The sequence below is a fragment of the Alosa alosa genome, chromosome 23 (assembly GCF_017589495.1).
Source record: "Alosa alosa isolate M-15738 ecotype Scorff River chromosome 23, AALO_Geno_1.1, whole genome shotgun sequence".
Taxonomy (NCBI): Eukaryota; Metazoa; Chordata; class Actinopteri; order Clupeiformes; family Clupeidae; genus Alosa; species Alosa alosa.
Window position 1 is genome coordinate 6823432 of NC_063211.1, and position 15980 is coordinate 6839411.

Here is a 15980-nt window from a genome sequence, read left to right on the forward strand (position 1 = left end):
CTTGTGATTGTTTAGAGATTTTAAAGGTTTTATAACAAGCATACACAAACGTTTCAAGAGTGGGGGATGGAGTAGAAGATGGAGACAAATTGATTAATGTGATTTATTTTCGCGGAATGGATGTAGGCTACAGGACTGAGCGGCGGTCATATTTTGTACCGCTATGTGGTACATCCAGTTTTTCATGATTTTTTTCTGGGTTATTTGTGGACACATTTTCTTCTCTCTCTCTCTCTGAGACGAAATGCACACACCCACTCATTCACTTTTAAACACATGCACGCAAACAGACATGCAGTCAGGCATTATAGTCTAAAAATCGTGATGCGTTATATGACGGCCACAAACATAGCAGAAGTGTACCCTAATTGTTCGATGTCCTTCTCATCCTTTCTTATACTGTCTATGTTCTCATCCCACTAAACGCATGCACAGTTGCGGGGTTCCTGGTTGCCACCAAAGATTCTAGAGCGGAGAATCTTTGGTTGCCACAGGCGAAGTTATGTTTACTTCCGGGTTGCCTCCCCGACCAAAACAGTGCGCGGCTGCCCATTATTTTTTACGCAGGGTGGCAAGAGGAGTTACTCACAGCGACCTATTCTATATAAGCTGATTAACGGCAGCCTGGAGAATGGCCGGGGAGACAGAGGACGAAATACCTGGTAATATATTAGCGATATTCACGTAATTTCCCGTTTTGATGTGGTTTGAGCTAATATTTCGCTAACGTTAGCTAACTATTGCAAGCGGAGTAGCTCATTACCAGTTCAGCTAGCCAATTAATAAATTAACTAGGTTGAGACAGCAAACTAACAAAAACCAAACCAAAGCCTATCTATCTGTACGGTTGAATTAATATTTTACTCAAGTGTTTGCAATATCTAGTCATAATCAGCTGATAAGGGCCATCAATGACAAGTCTGGATGGTTATTAAATAATGTAATCAATAATGTTGACCATCGGTATTATTTATCAACTGAATAATCCCAAGGACAAAGTTACACTAACGTTAGCCTACTTCCAAGATCGTGTGGTTATCCCTGAAATTTAAAATACCCTTTATTAGTTTGGTAGCCTAATTGATGGAATGTCTTCTCATCTTCAAAATTGGATTTCTTTGTTCTTTGATTTTCTGGACAAGAATCAGGCGCTGTGTTCACCTTCGGGAAAAGTAAATTTTCTGACAACATCCCTAGCAGATTTTGGCTGAAGAATGACACACCCTCCAGAATATGTTGTGGAGATGAGCACACAGCGCTGATCACAGGTGACTTCATGAGTCTTTGCACCTTGGATATGGATTTATTATATGATACAGAACGTGTATGGGTTCATTCAAAGAGGCTGACATATCCAGACTAGTGCATTCAACATAACTTTGCATGTTTGTTGCCTGACAATTTACACAACATATTTTTTTCCTCCTTCCGATTCAGAGAAAGGAAAGCTGTTTATGTTCGGCAGTAATAACTGGGGACAGCTCGGTTTTGGAACCCAGACCACTGTGTCTAAGCCTACTTGTGTGAAAGGTGTGTCTTTAGCCATTCAGTCTCAAAATAGACGATTGTTTTGGTGTCTGTCATTACCAGCTGTTTCTGGACCACTTGTAAAAGACAGCAGTGCACAGCTTTAATGAGCAGTCTGTGAATATAGCCTAAAGCCTGCCAATAACTAATGAAAGATATCAAGTGTGCTCAAGTCTTGTGAGAAGGAGACAAAGATACAGATTTGCTGTTTACCTAATCCCAATCTGGAGGTCCACATAATCTTATATAATCTCCAGAGCCAAAGCAACAGCAATAGGGCACTGCACTGCCCAGTTGGTTGCCAGTTCATATCTGAAGGAGTTTATAATTGTAGTGGTTATTCCAAGGCCACAATGTATTGACACTAGTACTTTATTTGCTTTTTCATGCATTCATTCATTCATTCATTCGTTCATTCATATACTCACAGAAGCAAACACCTCTTTTGTTTTAGCTTTGAAGACAGAAAAGGTGAAGCTGGCTGCTTGTGGAAGAAGCCACACTCTCGTTTACACAAGTGAGTACTCTAAGTCTGGAGCACCTTGCAGACTCCTTTGCTCCAGGGAAGCCAAATGTATTTGTCAGTGACATAGCTATTTTGCCACAGGTTGCATTCCCCTGATATACAGAAGTGGGTAGCCTATGTTCACATAATGAGTGTTATCTTAAGGGTGTGTGATATATGTTAATATTATTAATTGCTGCTGTAACACCATAATTTCCATTTGAGAATGAATCTATTTATCTATCTATCTATCTATCCATCTATCTATCTATCTAAGTATAAGTATAAGTATACTCTTTTGATCCCGTGAGGGAAATGTGGTCTCTGCATTTATCCCAATCCATGAATTAGTGAAACACACTCAGCACACAGTGAACACACAGTCAGGTGAAGCACACACCAATCCCGGCACAGTGAGCTGCCTGCAACAACAGCGGCTCTCGGGGAGCAGTGAGGGGTTAGGTGCCTTGCTCAAGGGCGCTTCAGCTGTGCCTACTGGTCGGGGTTCGAACCGGCATTCCTCCGGTTAGAAGTCCGAAGCGCTAACCAGTAGGCCTCGATCCCCTATCTATCTATCTATCTATCTATCTATCTATCTATCTATCTATCTATCTATCTATCTATCTATCACATTTTGTCAGTGTTCAGTAGGAGGAAGTAGCTAGTGTGCTATTGATATTCAGATGTATTTAGAAGTGATGTATTCTGTATATATATTCATATTCAGACCATTTACAGGTGAAGTATTCTGTATTTGCTTGTAGCTCAGGGGAACGTCTATGCAACTGGTGGCAACAGTGAGGGGCAGCTTGGCCTTGGGGACTATGATGAAAGAAGTACTTTCCAATTGGTGGACTTCTTTAACAAGCGGGGACCAATCAAAATGCTCGCTGCTGGTTCCAACACCTCAGCCGCTCTCACACGTAAGGTTATCATTTCATATAGATAGATTGTTGTCTGTAACAAAGAGTTGCAGTATATGGAAAATAGTTTGTCCTGTGACCAATTATAACAATACTGTTTTCTTTCTGTGATTGCAGAGAATGGGGTGCTGTATGTGTGGGGCGACAACTCTGAGGGCCAGATTGGTTTGGGAAAAGAAAGCAACGCTGTCAAACCGCAGAAGTTGTCCGTTGGACGTCCTGTTACCTGGGTGGCCTGTGGGTACTACCACTCTGCCTTAGTTACCGGTAGGACTTCTCATTCCTGAATATAATGGCCTCACTGACCCTGCATTTCTTTGTAGAGTTTGTATAAGTTATGCTTTGGTTGCAGAGGTGTTTTTTAAGTAAGCATTAAGATATATAGTGTGCTTGTATTTTAACTGGTCACTTGTTTTCATGATAAACTGACATTTGCTTGCCTTGCCTGAATATGCGTTCCTGTGCTGTTGGATTACAGAGGATTTAAAAAGAATGCCTCCAGAACCTTAATGATAGCTCATTGATAGCTGGACATGCCCTGCCAGACCTGTAACTCCGCGGACGACCAGGCTTGTGAAACCTCTGTTCTCTGTGAGCTCCCTGGTCACACTGGACTGATTCCTAACAGATCTGTTGCTTGGCATTGCTCTGTGTTTACAGTTGATGGGGAGCTGTTCACTTTCGGGGAGAGGGACAGTGGGAAGTTGGGCCTGCCCACCAACAAGCTGGCCAATCACAGGGTCCCCCAGCTGGTGGAGGGCATCACGGACAGAGTCCTGCAGGTGGCGTGTGGCGGAGGACACACGGTGGCTCTCACAGGTACGAGGCTGCGGCCGATCCCACTCCCAGGTCACCGCGAATAGCAGTCTCCTGAGATCTTATTCACACCATTAATTACACACACACAGTCATACAGTCTCCTGAGCTCTTATTCACACCATTAATTACACACACACACACACACACACACACACACACACACACACACACACACACACACACACACACACACACACACACACACACACATTCACACCATTCATTACACACACACACACACAAATTCACACCATTATTACACAGGGGATTGCTTCTATTTAAAGAAAATCGGTTGTTCACATGGTTTTAGTTTAAGGTGTTTCAGACTAATTTTAGACAAAGCACAATGCACTTGACATTCACTGTAAACAATCCTGTCATCAATCACAGTAGACAAAATGACTATTAACATGGACATCTTGAGTTGTGTTGGCCTGCTGTTTTGCTAGTGAAGACGCTGGTGTACTGTGTTGCAGAGGATTGTCTATACACATTCGGCCTGGGTCAGTTTGGGCAGCTTGGACACGGGACCTTCATCTTCGAGTCACGGTCACCCCGCGCTGTGGACCACTTCCGCAAGGGTCGAGTCCGACATGTTGCATGTGGGGAGAACCACACAGCAGTGATTACAGGTTAGAGACCATTGCATAGAACAAATACGGCAAATCCGCCTGGAGTTGTTTGAAGTAGAAATAAAAAGCTTTACAGTGAGAATCTTTCTTTATGTTTACATTACATTATTTCCTTTAGAGGTCCTACATGGGAAATCATTGCCCTCAGAGGTCAACTTTAAACCTTATGGCGGGGATAACATTAGCCAGCGGCAAGCGGCAGGTTTCCTATTGTTCTCTATGGTTCGGCAGCGGCGCTAGCGTTGAAGAAGCTGAGCGTTGAACTTGGTTCAACTTTCGAAGCGCAACGCGAGCATATTAAATTGTCAGTTAAGGCAAACCGTTTGTGTTACCATAGGAACGAGATGGAACTTATTATGGTCTGAGTGTTCTGTTATGCTTGCTGCTGCCGCTTGCCACTGGCTAATGTGATCCCTGCCTAAAGGGGTATTTTGGTGGTAAAATCACCCTTTAATTATGACCCCGCCATGAGGACAAGCTGAAAGACTCTATACAGCTCACCGTTTTATTCTTTTATGGCCCTTTTGCTCAATGGTGTCTGGGGTAAAGCCTCTGACTTTTTATATTTCCATGATTGAGGCTGGAGACGCGGTCCAGACGGCCTCAGGTCAGCCCTGGAGTAGGGCAGGGCCAAATTGGATATAAATAAAACCGGAGAAATGTAAAAATAGACCGGTAGGATTTGTTTAGGGTTGCCTTGCAACATAAGTGACTGCTTATTTTTTTGCACAGACCATGCAGTTTGTATGTGGTGTTGTGGACTGTGGCCTTCTGTACACTATTGGAGATACAATATATGATTCTATGTGGTGTTGTAGACTGTGGCCTTCTGTACACGTTTGGAGACGGTCGTCATGGGAAACTGGGGCTCGGAGAGGAGAACTTCACCAACCAGTTCAAGCCCACACTGTGCCCACGGTTCCTCAAGTACCATGTAGATGCTGTATGTTCCCTCTCGTGCTATTCTCACAATTTCTTTTTTTACTAAAACCATAAGACAGTGCGTGAATGTCTAATGTGTGTGTGTGTTTGTGTTTATGTGATTGGACAGGTTACATGCGGAGGTTGTCACATGCTTGTGTTTGCCAAATCCCGCTCGAAGGCGGAAGAGGAAGTGACCTTGGAGGAGGATGATGTGACTGAGGACTTCTGGGAGAAACCCTACACAGAGTTGCTAGGCGACACCGTAGAGTCTGCCACCCTCCAGAGGAGTCTCTCTGCTCGGGTCCGGCGACGAGAAAGGGTAGCGTACCATCTACCATCCGCACTGCCACTGGAGCGTAGCGTAGTATCATCTGCACTCTAACTATAACGATAGTACCATCCGCACTCTAACTATAATGATAGTACCATCTGCACTCTAACTATAACGATAGTACTATCCGCATCCACACTCTAACTATAACGATAGTATCATCCGCACTCTAACGATAATACCATCTGCACTCTAACTATAACGATAGTACTATCCACATTCTTATTATAACAATAGTACCATCCGCACTCTAACTATAATGATAGTACCATCCGCACTCTTAACTATAACGATAGTACCATCCGCACTGCCACTGGAGCGTAGTGTACCATCTACCATCCACACTCTAATTATAACGATAGTACCGTCCGCACTCTTACTATAACTAGTACCGTTCGCACTGTCTGCATTGTTTAAAAAGCCTTTAATCTCACATGGCTATTCAGCTAAAACATGCCTACGCGTTTCAGCATAGCAGCCTTCACCAGGGCAGGTGAAAATGGTTGCCTTTAGGCTGTTCCTTCTCCATCTTAACAGCTGAAACACGGATGCATGTTTTAACTGAATAACCCTCAAGAGTACTTAAGAGTACCAGAGGGACCCCCAGCATCACACCCTAACAGCACTCCTTGTGAATTGTTTGAGGTAGCAAATTTGGCTATGGTGACTCTTTGACTAGGGTTGTAATCATTGACCAGAAACACACTGCAGCACCATGCTTAGTATCTGTAGTGTAAAGTACTAATCATAGAATTTGATTGTGTAGATTTGAGGCAAGTAATGCTCAAAGTGTTGAGACTTACTGTAGTTACCGATAATTTCACATTATTTAACGGTTGTGGAATGATTGTGGAAGTATTGAACAAAAGAATCCACTGAAAGCCCTATCAGATTATTTTCTACTCTGGGTGTGACACTCAAGACAGAATTGTTCAGAATAGGAGCCTGAAACTACTTGGATATAGAAACCTGGTACTAATTGTTGCTATACATTTGTGATATTTATTAGATAATCCGTGATGTGATTTTCTACTTTCTGACTTTTTGAGTCCCCTGTTGTAGCGGCCCATTCTAAGGTCACTGAAAGTAAATCCCTAAAAAAATGATTTGTTGGTCTTGTTTTTTAACTGGTCATCTTTTAGGAGCGATCTCCTGAGCAGTTTGGGGTGATGTTCCGCACTCTTCCCCCGCTCTCGTCGGCCCACCTCGGCACCACCATCTTACCCGTACCCAGCCAGACACTGCCTCCCAGGCTGCACCCGACGGACCTGCAGGACCGAAATGACCTCAATCGTGGCCGTGCCAAGAAGAGTGGCCTCTCCACCAGAATAGGTAACTTGTGATGAGTGTATTCATTTATAGGGAAATAAATTTATTTGGTAATTTTTTACATGCTGACTAGGATTGTGATTGTTTCATAATGTTATGATGTTGTTGTTGACAGACAAGTAATTTAATAATCACTCTTATGACTTTTCAATCAAATGTTTTTGCAAGTTGCTTTGGACAAAATGTACACACTTCCAATCTCTATGTTTACTTCAATTACTTCGGCTTATTTTTTTGTTTAAGTGTGTTTCTCCTGATTTGGCAGGAAAAGCAAAAAAGGAGAAGTCCAAAGGCAAGAAAAGTTCCCCAGCGGACGCTGGAGACGACAGTGAGAGTGTGAAAGATTTGGGCGAAACCACAGACATACTAAATGTTGTAAGTGGTGAACATCGTAACATCCCTCAGATATCAAGACAGTTGTTTTCTAACACAGACATACTAAATGTTGTAAGTGGTGAACATCTTAACATCCCTCTGATATCAAGACGGTTAAGAGATGTCTGAAAAGCTTACTTCACTGTTGCACGCTTGCATGATATGAAGAAAAAATATTTCATGTTCAGCAGCAACAAAGACTTGAATGATTACTGCACTGACATTATCATATAGTATGATGAAATGAAAATATCATGTGGTACCGTGCCTAGTCTCATGTAAATATGTGCTTTTGTGGGTTCATTTCACCTTGCTCTTAGATGTCAGTCAAGTGAAAAGTAGTTGTGTTAGCAGGAATGGCAGCAGGATGCCTGTTATCTCTTGTCTTGTCCTTGCAGACTCATATGATGAAGATGGATCCCAGTGACCAGTCGCTGACGTTGTCTCCAGTGCATAAGGTAGGACATGCCACTGAAACGTCAATTATTGGGTCACCACTTGGGTTTGTTTGTTGAGAGATAGGTCACAATTCTAAATTAAGATAACTCATGAATTAAAGATAGAACAAGTCTGAAAAAAGAAAAAAATCAAAACAAACCGCAATAACTATGACATGTACATAATTTGACAAGTGACTGATGACGGATGCAGAATGAATGAACCCTTTTGCCTTTGACCCTCCCCTGACCCTTTAACCTTTGACCCTCCCCTGACCCTTTAGCCTTTGACCCTCCCCTGACCCTTTAACCTTTGACCCTCCCCTGACCCTTTAGCCTTTGACCCTCCCCTGACCCTTTGACCCTTTCCTGACCCTTAGCCTTTGACCCTCCCCTGACCCTTTAGCCTTTGACCCTCCCCTGACCCTTTAGCCTTTGACCTTCCCCTGACCCTTTAACCTTTGACCCTCCTCTGACCCTTAAACCTTTGACCCTCCCCTGAACCTTTAGCCTTTGATTCTTTCTTTCTTTCTCCAACATTCTCTCTTTTTGTTTGCCTTCCAGCATCCATCACCTTCTCTGCATGTTCACGCTATTCTCTAACGCTTTCCCTCTTTTTGTTCTTTGCTGACGGGCGCTGGGATTAGAAGACAGTTAAGCTTGTGAAAAAGCAGCATGGTAAGGCCCCACGTGGCGAGGACACTTGTCCTGAGAGTAGGCATGATGTCTCCCCCAAACGGGCACTGCCCACAGAGCTCACCCCCAAGTGGGCATTGCATGGCGAGCTCGCTCGTCCTGAGAGTAGGCACGAGCTCACCCCCAAACGGGCACTGCCCACAGAGCGGCTCCAGAGCCCCAGCTCGAGGTCACTGTTGTCCGAGAGTGGGGACGGCAGGGGGGCGCTGCGCCAGGCCCCTCAGACCCGCAGCGGCGGGAAGGAAAATGTGCTCGTGCCCACACTGGAGTCCGGCTCTAGAGCACAGGTTGGCAAGGGCAAAAGGTCAGAGCAGGACAGCAGGAGGGGGGGGTCTAGGCCTTACTCGCCTGTTCAGATGCAGCCATCAAAGGAGAAAGGTCAACTGATTGAGTTGGCCAAACCTGTTAAAGCTGCCAAAGCGAAATCTGTGATTGCTGAAACCAAAGGTGAAGAACTTAGCCATGATAGTGACAGTACAGCCGGAATCAAACCCTCCACAAAAGATCAACCAAAGCTCTCAAAAGACAAAAGACAGGAACTGAAAAGCAGTGCAGCAAGGGATGCTGGTGTAAAGATGGTAGGTGGCCTAAATTATGGTCTATTGACACCAGAGCCAGTTCATGTCAAACACAAATCCTCTGGAACTAAAGAAGCTCACAAAGCAAAAGAAACTCCCGAGATGGCCGTAATGAAATCTAAACCAAGTACAGAGCTCAAGACCACAAAAGGGAAAAGTAAACCAGTGATGGTTCAAAGTAAACCTGCAGAAGGCAAGGACATGGCAGCTGAAACGACATCTGAAAGAGACTCTGAAAGTCCTAAGAAAACCAAAGAGGACCTCAAAAAACCAGGCAGTAAAAAACCTGGGTTGGTCAGAAAACCTGACCCATCAGACGAGCAACAGATTTCTACATTGCGCTCTGAAGCGAAAAAAACAACCACTAAGACCAAGCCCGGACACAAAGGTCCGATTGTTGTAACTGAAGCTGGTCGGGCAACTAGTCGGGGGAAACTGCAGCCTGGTTGGGACACGCAGTCAGAACTGGAACCTGAGCCCAAGACGTCCCCAACAGGTACCCTATCCGCTGTGTCCTCCATGATGCAGGATGTGGACGTGGAGACTGCGACCAGGCTGGTGAAGACTGTGGCAGGTGGACAACTCTTCTCCAGGCCCAGGGACACCGGCTCAGCCCAGTCCACCCCTCGGACCAGGCCCACGGGGGAGAGGTTCACCAAGCAGAGAGCGGTCTCCACGGCATCCTCCAAGAGCGAGGAGTCGACCAGCGCCGCCCAGCCAAGCAAGAGGACGGCCGCTACCATCAACGTCAGACCCGACCCGGGTAGCTCCGGTCAAGAGGAGCCCGACTCAGAGCAGGGGGACGGAGACGAAGAGGGGAGCGACCAGGAGGAAGAGGAGGAAGAAGAGGGATCTCAAGATGCAACCCAAAGGCAAGGAGGGACGACCGAGAGTGAGGAAGATGAGAGCCAGGAGGGCACCGAGAGTGAGGAAGATGAGAGCCAGGAGGGCACCGAGAGTGAGGGTAGAGCGCTGAGGTCAGGGAGGAGTGAAGCCAAGACGAAGAGTGGCGAGGGAGAGAGCGGGACTCGCGTAGACGTCACTGACGATGATGATGGTAATGGAGAGAAGGTTGATGACGACGACGACACTCTCGGAGGGATAACGGACGCAGAGGAGAGTGACACGAGGGAGGAGAGTAAAACTGCATCAGCCGAGGAAGAGGAAGAGGACACGGTCACCGAGGGGAAGAGTGAGAGTGTATCAGCGGAGGAAGAGGAGGGTGAGGAAGAGGAAAAGTCAGAGAGTGGGGGAACAGTGGGGGTCAGTGAAGACGAGGAGGAGGATGGTGATGAGATGGAGGGAGAGGAAGATGAGGAGGAGGGGCAGGAGACCGAAAGTAAACTAAGTGAGGAGGAGGAGGACGAGGAGGAGAGCAAAAGTGGTTCAAGCAGCGGGGCTGGAAGCCAGAAGGAGGAGTCCGAGGAGGTGGATGAAGATGAGGAAGAGGAGGAGGGAGAGGATGAAGTGACCGCAGAAGCAGAGAGCGAAGGGGAGGAGGAAGATGCAGAATCTGCGGAGGAGGACAGTAAGAGTGAAGGGGACAGTGAGGCAGAGGGGGAGAGTGGAGAAGCAGAAAGCAGCGTGGAGGAGGAGGAGGGGGAGGAGGAGGAGGAGGATGAGGATGAGAGTGAAGAGAATGAAAGTGAACAGGAGGAGAGTGGGGAGCAGGAGGAGAGCGAAGCAGAGGAGGAGGAAGAGGAGGAGGATGAGGAGGAGGAAGAAGAGGGGGAGGAGGAAGAGGAGGGAAGTGGGGGTGAGGAGGGGGAGGAGGAGGAGGAGGCAGGTGAGGAGGAAGAGGAAGGAGAGGAGGAGGAGGAGGAAGATGAGAAAGGGAGCATCGAAGCTGAAAATGAGGAGGGAGAAGAAGAAGAGGAGGAGGAGGAGGAAGAAGAGAAAACAAAACCAAAGGTGACAATCCAAAAAGAGCGAAAGGCCACGAAATCTTCAAAACCAGACGCCAAACTAGAGGCCAAACAGACTAGGCTAACCGCTTCAGCCAAGGGCCGGTCACGCTCAGGGAGGAAGCAGTCCAACACTGGCTCCCAGGAGTCTCAGCAATCCCAGTTCTGGGAGGATGTGCTTCCACAGTACCTTCATCTGAAATGACCTCACTTCTATACCAGTGCCCAGGATCTGCTAACTTTTTATTTACTGACTTTCTACATGATCATCTATAATGTTACATCGCCATCTTCTCTTTGACATGAACATCTATAATGTTACATCTGTCTTCTTTTTGACATGAACATCTATAATGTTACATCCCTCTCTCTTTGACATGAACATCTATAATGTTACATCCCTGTCTTCTTTTTGACATGAACATCTATAATGTTACATCCCTCTCTCTTTGACATGAACATCTATAATGTTACATCCCTGTCTTCTCTTTGACATGATCATCTATAATAGTACATCGCCGTCTTATCTTTGCCTCGCCGTATGCTTTCATACCTGTGTTGCCTCTGTTTTCTTTTTCAGTGTTTTGCCATGGATTATTTTTTCCTTTGTTTTCTACATCAAGGATCTGTCTATTTCTCTGTCTATTTGTGTTGGTAATGAAGTAATGAACATGCAATATCTGCATGTTATATTGGCAAAGGTGACTTGAGTGGAGTCCCTGGTTGTAACCTAGTTTGAATGGCCAAACCCATTCCATAAGTATAAGTATACTATTTTGATCCTGTGAGGGAAATCCCTAACCAGTAGGCCACGGCTGCCCCAAAAAGCACTACTCACTTTAAGCACTACTCATTAAGCACTACTCACTCAGGTCAAACAGTCAAGGGCAAACATGCACAGCTATCTAGGGCTTTAAGATACCTACAAGTAGACTTAAACAATTTATGGATGATTACAGTACATATTAAGACTTAAACAATTAGACTGTATACAATTCCATTGTTTGTAAGTTTTTGGGGACAGAGGACCTACAGCACAAGTGTTGACAGAGTGACCTACAGCATGCACAATGCAGAACTCACGCTAAAGGTTTTTGTTGTCTCTTTTGCAATTACTCAGGAACTCCGGAACAATTTTGTATATCCTCCCTTTGGGTATTGAATTTAATAAGCCTGCCTTCTGTGAAGGGAAACAGTCTCAGATCTCATATACCCTGTGCCTATTTATTAGTGTTATGAATGTATGCATTTGTAAATAAATTTTATTTGATTTCATCTCATGTTTGTAATTCTCCTTGCACACAACAAACCTAAGAGTCAGATTGTACTGTATGGCTTTCTTTAGAACTTAGTGAACATATAGACCCTTTCAAGAGAGTTCCATTATCAGCATCATAGTTGGCCCCACAAGACTTCCGTTTTAACATTCCATATGTTATCTTAATGCAGAGGAAGTAGATTGGGGCCCAAATAGAACGTTCAAGCATTGTTTTTGTTTACCTTGTTGAAAGGGTCCATAGACTAGTTTTCATTTCTGCATGGGACAGATACAACACAGCCACGTCACAGAGCATCTCCACTGTCTCTGCCCAGCAATTGAACTCTGAATGCATTTGACATCACCAATTATTACTTGTAGAATTGTTATTTCACAGCTAAGTAAATTCTGCACGCTGGGAAGTATCAATCTAAAGCAACAAGCTTTAGAGACAGATTCAGTGATTAGTAGGGTTTGCAGCATCTCTTCATCTTGCATGCACATTCACAGAAACAGCTTGTTACTGCCAGTTTCATAATAGGATCTGTCCACACTGCAGGTGAGATTATCATTTTAACCCTTTCAACACCATGTCAGTTGAAACTGTGCCATATAGTCCTTTGTTTTGGTCTTTAGTGCTGTTGGAGTAGCATATCACTAGTAATCAGAGGTTTGACTTGGCCAGTCATTGTAGTTGCCCTGCCTTTCACCTGACACAGCTATTTTCATCCACTACATTGTGACATACTGAACTTGTAAACACCACCTCTGATAGCTGCATATTTGTGATGTGTGTGTTGTGTGTTGTGTGTTCCCCCTGTTTTGGTCATATGTTATTTGTCTCCATCCGACACATCTAAGCCTGACTTCTAAGCTGGACTCTGCACACACAGGACGGTGCAGGTGAAGCCTCACAGGAGACTAGTGAGACAGAGGAGACTAATCAAGATGGAGATGAAGATGAAGACGATGAAGGTGTTGAAGAAATGGAGGGTAGTGAGGAAGAGGAGGAGAAGGATCAAGAGAAGGAAGAGGAGGATCTACAGTTACAGGAGGCGGAGCCAGAGCCAGACAAAAGCCTCAACGCCTCATCACCGCAGGTATCCCAGAGGACTCCGAGCCTCTAACTGTACTGTATATGACTGCAGGTAGCACAGAGGCCTCCGAGCCTCTAACTGTACTGTATGTGACTGCAGGTATCCCAGAGGCCTCCGTGCCTCTAACTGTACTGTACATCACCGCAGGTAGCACAGAGGCCTCTTCAAGTGTCTTAACTGTTCTGTACTTCTAAAGCCCATTGCAACAATTGTATGGGATATCTCTTCAAGATTAATTTAATGTTTGACATGGCAGGGTACAGCAGCATAACAACAGTTTTTAATTAATTGTAACATTACAGCAAACATAATAGCAGGACATTTTATTTAAAAAAAAACTATCAATAAATAGTTCATTTAAAATACAAACAAATTAAACATGTTTTAGGGGGGGGGGCAGTGTCTAGGAAACTGGATATAGTATCAATTTCTGTGCTGTTAAAAAAAACCTTGCTTTTAACTTTAAAGTAGAAGAAATGATCTTTTATCACTTTTCGTTTTCCAGGAAGCAGAGGTAGAAAAAGAAAAAGAGGAGGCGGCCCCAGATGGCGCAGTTAAAGAAAAAGAGGAGGCAGTCCCAGATGGTGCAGTTAAAGAAAAAGAGGAGGAAGCCCCAGATGGTGCAGTTAAAGAAAAAGAGGAGGAAGCCCCAGATGGTGCGGTTAAAGGTGTGTTGTGAACCATGTTCCTCCACATAACAAGACAGACATAAGGAATGTATTATTGATTCTGGAAGAACACGGGTTTGTTTTTTCATTTCCAGAAACTGAAGAAAAGGTGGACCAACAGCCTCAAACGGAAGAGGTGCTGGAGACCAGCACACAGCCACAGACTGAGAAAGAGGAGAAATCAAGGAGCATCTTTGGACCAAACAGAAGGGTCTGCTCAAACACAAAAACCTCAGTGAATTAGCAGACATGTTTTACTTTTGACCCGAGCCTTATATATCAGCCTCTAATGTACTTCTGTATATTAGCCTCTAATGCTAACAAAAATACTCCATATCTGTCTGCAGAGTTCTCTGTTCCAGCGGCAGCCCTCCAACAGACGTCAGCAATCAAAGGACAAGATGGAGGGCTTATCGGAGAGCACTTCAACAGGGAAGCCAGTCGTTGAGGGATCCTCCATGCCTGACCAGAGCGTTGGAGATGCAGGACGCAGCATCTGTAGCGAGACCCAGCAGGGTAAGAAGGGACCTGCTGGTGGACGCTCACGGTCAGCTACCTGCGTCCTCCTCTGAATACCCTCAGGGGCAACTGCTGGGATGGACACTGGGAGCCTGCGCAACCAAACAGAGTTCTGCAGATCTAGAGGAAGACCACTAACTTTGTTTCTGATTCTTTATTACAAAAGTCACTAATTGTTTTTTGTCCATATTTCTGTCAATGAGGGTCTTTAATTACTGTCTAATTTAACAGAACCTTCTCTCTTTTTTTTCGTAAGGATTGCAGTGTGGAACTGGAACATATGAAAACAGAGCTTGTTGTGTACTTTATTTTACATATGACTTTATTGTCTTATTTTGTTTGTTTGTGTGTGCATGCATTTTGAAGAGTGGTTTATATTCTTATAACAAATGTATTTTCCTATAATGATTTATTTATGTTGGGATAAACTGCACACTTGCACTTTACAAAGTTTTTTATTCAAAAGAACACTTTGGCAATTTCGAGATGTGTAACTGAATGTTTAACTGTTAACAGTTAACTGTTTTGTATTTGATGTGATTTCAGTAAACAAATGGGTAAAATGTGTTTAATCGTTGAAAGCCTTGTCTACTCTTTCCCCACCATGAAGATAGTTTATCAGGACTTTGGAGCATATCCTATTGCAGTGGTTCTCAAATTTGTTGGTTCCAAGGACCCTCTGTGGGGGAGAAAGTAATCGTAAAAATTAAGCATATGCCATTTGTATTGCAAGTTTGTAACTTCATCTGTCTTTTGTCAACTTTAGATTTTGCAACACTTGACAACATGGTCTGACTCAAACATTTCTCCACATTCATCAGCCAGGTAGTTGGCAAATAAACCATCTAAGCAGCAGTTATGGTTCTTCTTTAACTGATTCATAATACAAGGATACAAGGAGGTTTATTTGTCACATACATAGCAATACTAACGTAAAGCATGTAGTGAAATTTCATTTGGTGTTCAGCTTTTTCTGTGCAAGTGTGAAGAAAGAAAGATCAAGAAAGATTTTAATAAATATAAATAACAAGAGAGGATAAAAAGTGCAGTGTGTGTAATAAAAAAAATAAATTAAAAAAATGTTAACGTGTATGAGCAAAGACGCAATTTACTTGTTTTATTGGTGAAAAGGTAGCCTGCCATCAAAACATCAACACAGTATTAGAAGCCAACTGTCTAGCAACAGCGCTTTACAAAGAAATTCAACCGAAGCGTGCTCAGATGACTGATAGAGGAGGCACTGTTGCTCATCTGTCCGTCATCAAAGCCTGCCCAGACAGTTTGATTGGTCCGAACAGCTCTGGTTCGGGCATTGCTCTTCAGCGGACTTCCCGACCTCGATGTTGTGGGTGGGGCTAAGTTCGGCTGGCTTTCAGGCTAGTGAAAAGTGTCATCATCTGTAGATATGAATTTTTAAAACGAAAAACCACAACTTCATAATTTAAAGCAAATTAATGG

The 15980-nt window shown here is 44.3% G+C and overlaps 1 protein-coding gene across 1 annotated transcript; it reads left to right on the top strand.

Moving 5' to 3' along the window:
• The first annotated feature begins 510 nt into the window (after nucleotides 1–510).
• rpgrb (retinitis pigmentosa GTPase regulator b) lies at nucleotides 511–14682 on the top strand. The gene is made up of 20 exons (XM_048235660.1): nucleotides 511–662; nucleotides 1143–1268; nucleotides 1438–1530; nucleotides 1982–2044; nucleotides 2797–2955; nucleotides 3073–3222; nucleotides 3616–3774; nucleotides 4251–4406; nucleotides 5225–5349; nucleotides 5458–5649; nucleotides 6804–6993; nucleotides 7256–7365; nucleotides 7764–7823; nucleotides 8450–8520; nucleotides 8605–10660; nucleotides 10892–11182; nucleotides 13132–13338; nucleotides 13841–14003; nucleotides 14099–14214; nucleotides 14351–14682. The coding sequence occupies exons 1-20, from the start codon at nucleotides 632–634 to the stop codon at nucleotides 14573–14575; spliced, it is 4743 nt and encodes a 1580-aa protein (XP_048091617.1). The 5' UTR covers nucleotides 511–631; the 3' UTR covers nucleotides 14576–14682.
• Nucleotides 14683–15980: the final 1298 nt, after the last annotated feature.

What these genes read in the sequence shown, in the direction of transcription:
- rpgrb (XM_048235660.1), top strand. Translation starts at nt 632, where the DNA reads ATGGCCGGGGAGACAGAGGACGAAATACCTG. An exon ending in CACCTCAGCCGCTCTCACAC is followed by an intron (nt 2,956 to 3,072) that starts GTAAGGTTATCA and finishes CTGTGATTGCAG; the next exon opens with AGAATGGGGTGCTGTATGTG. An exon ending in CCCAGATGGTGCGGTTAAAG is followed by an intron (nt 14,004 to 14,098) that starts GTGTGTTGTGAA and finishes TTTCATTTCCAG; the next exon opens with AAACTGAAGAAAAGGTGGAC.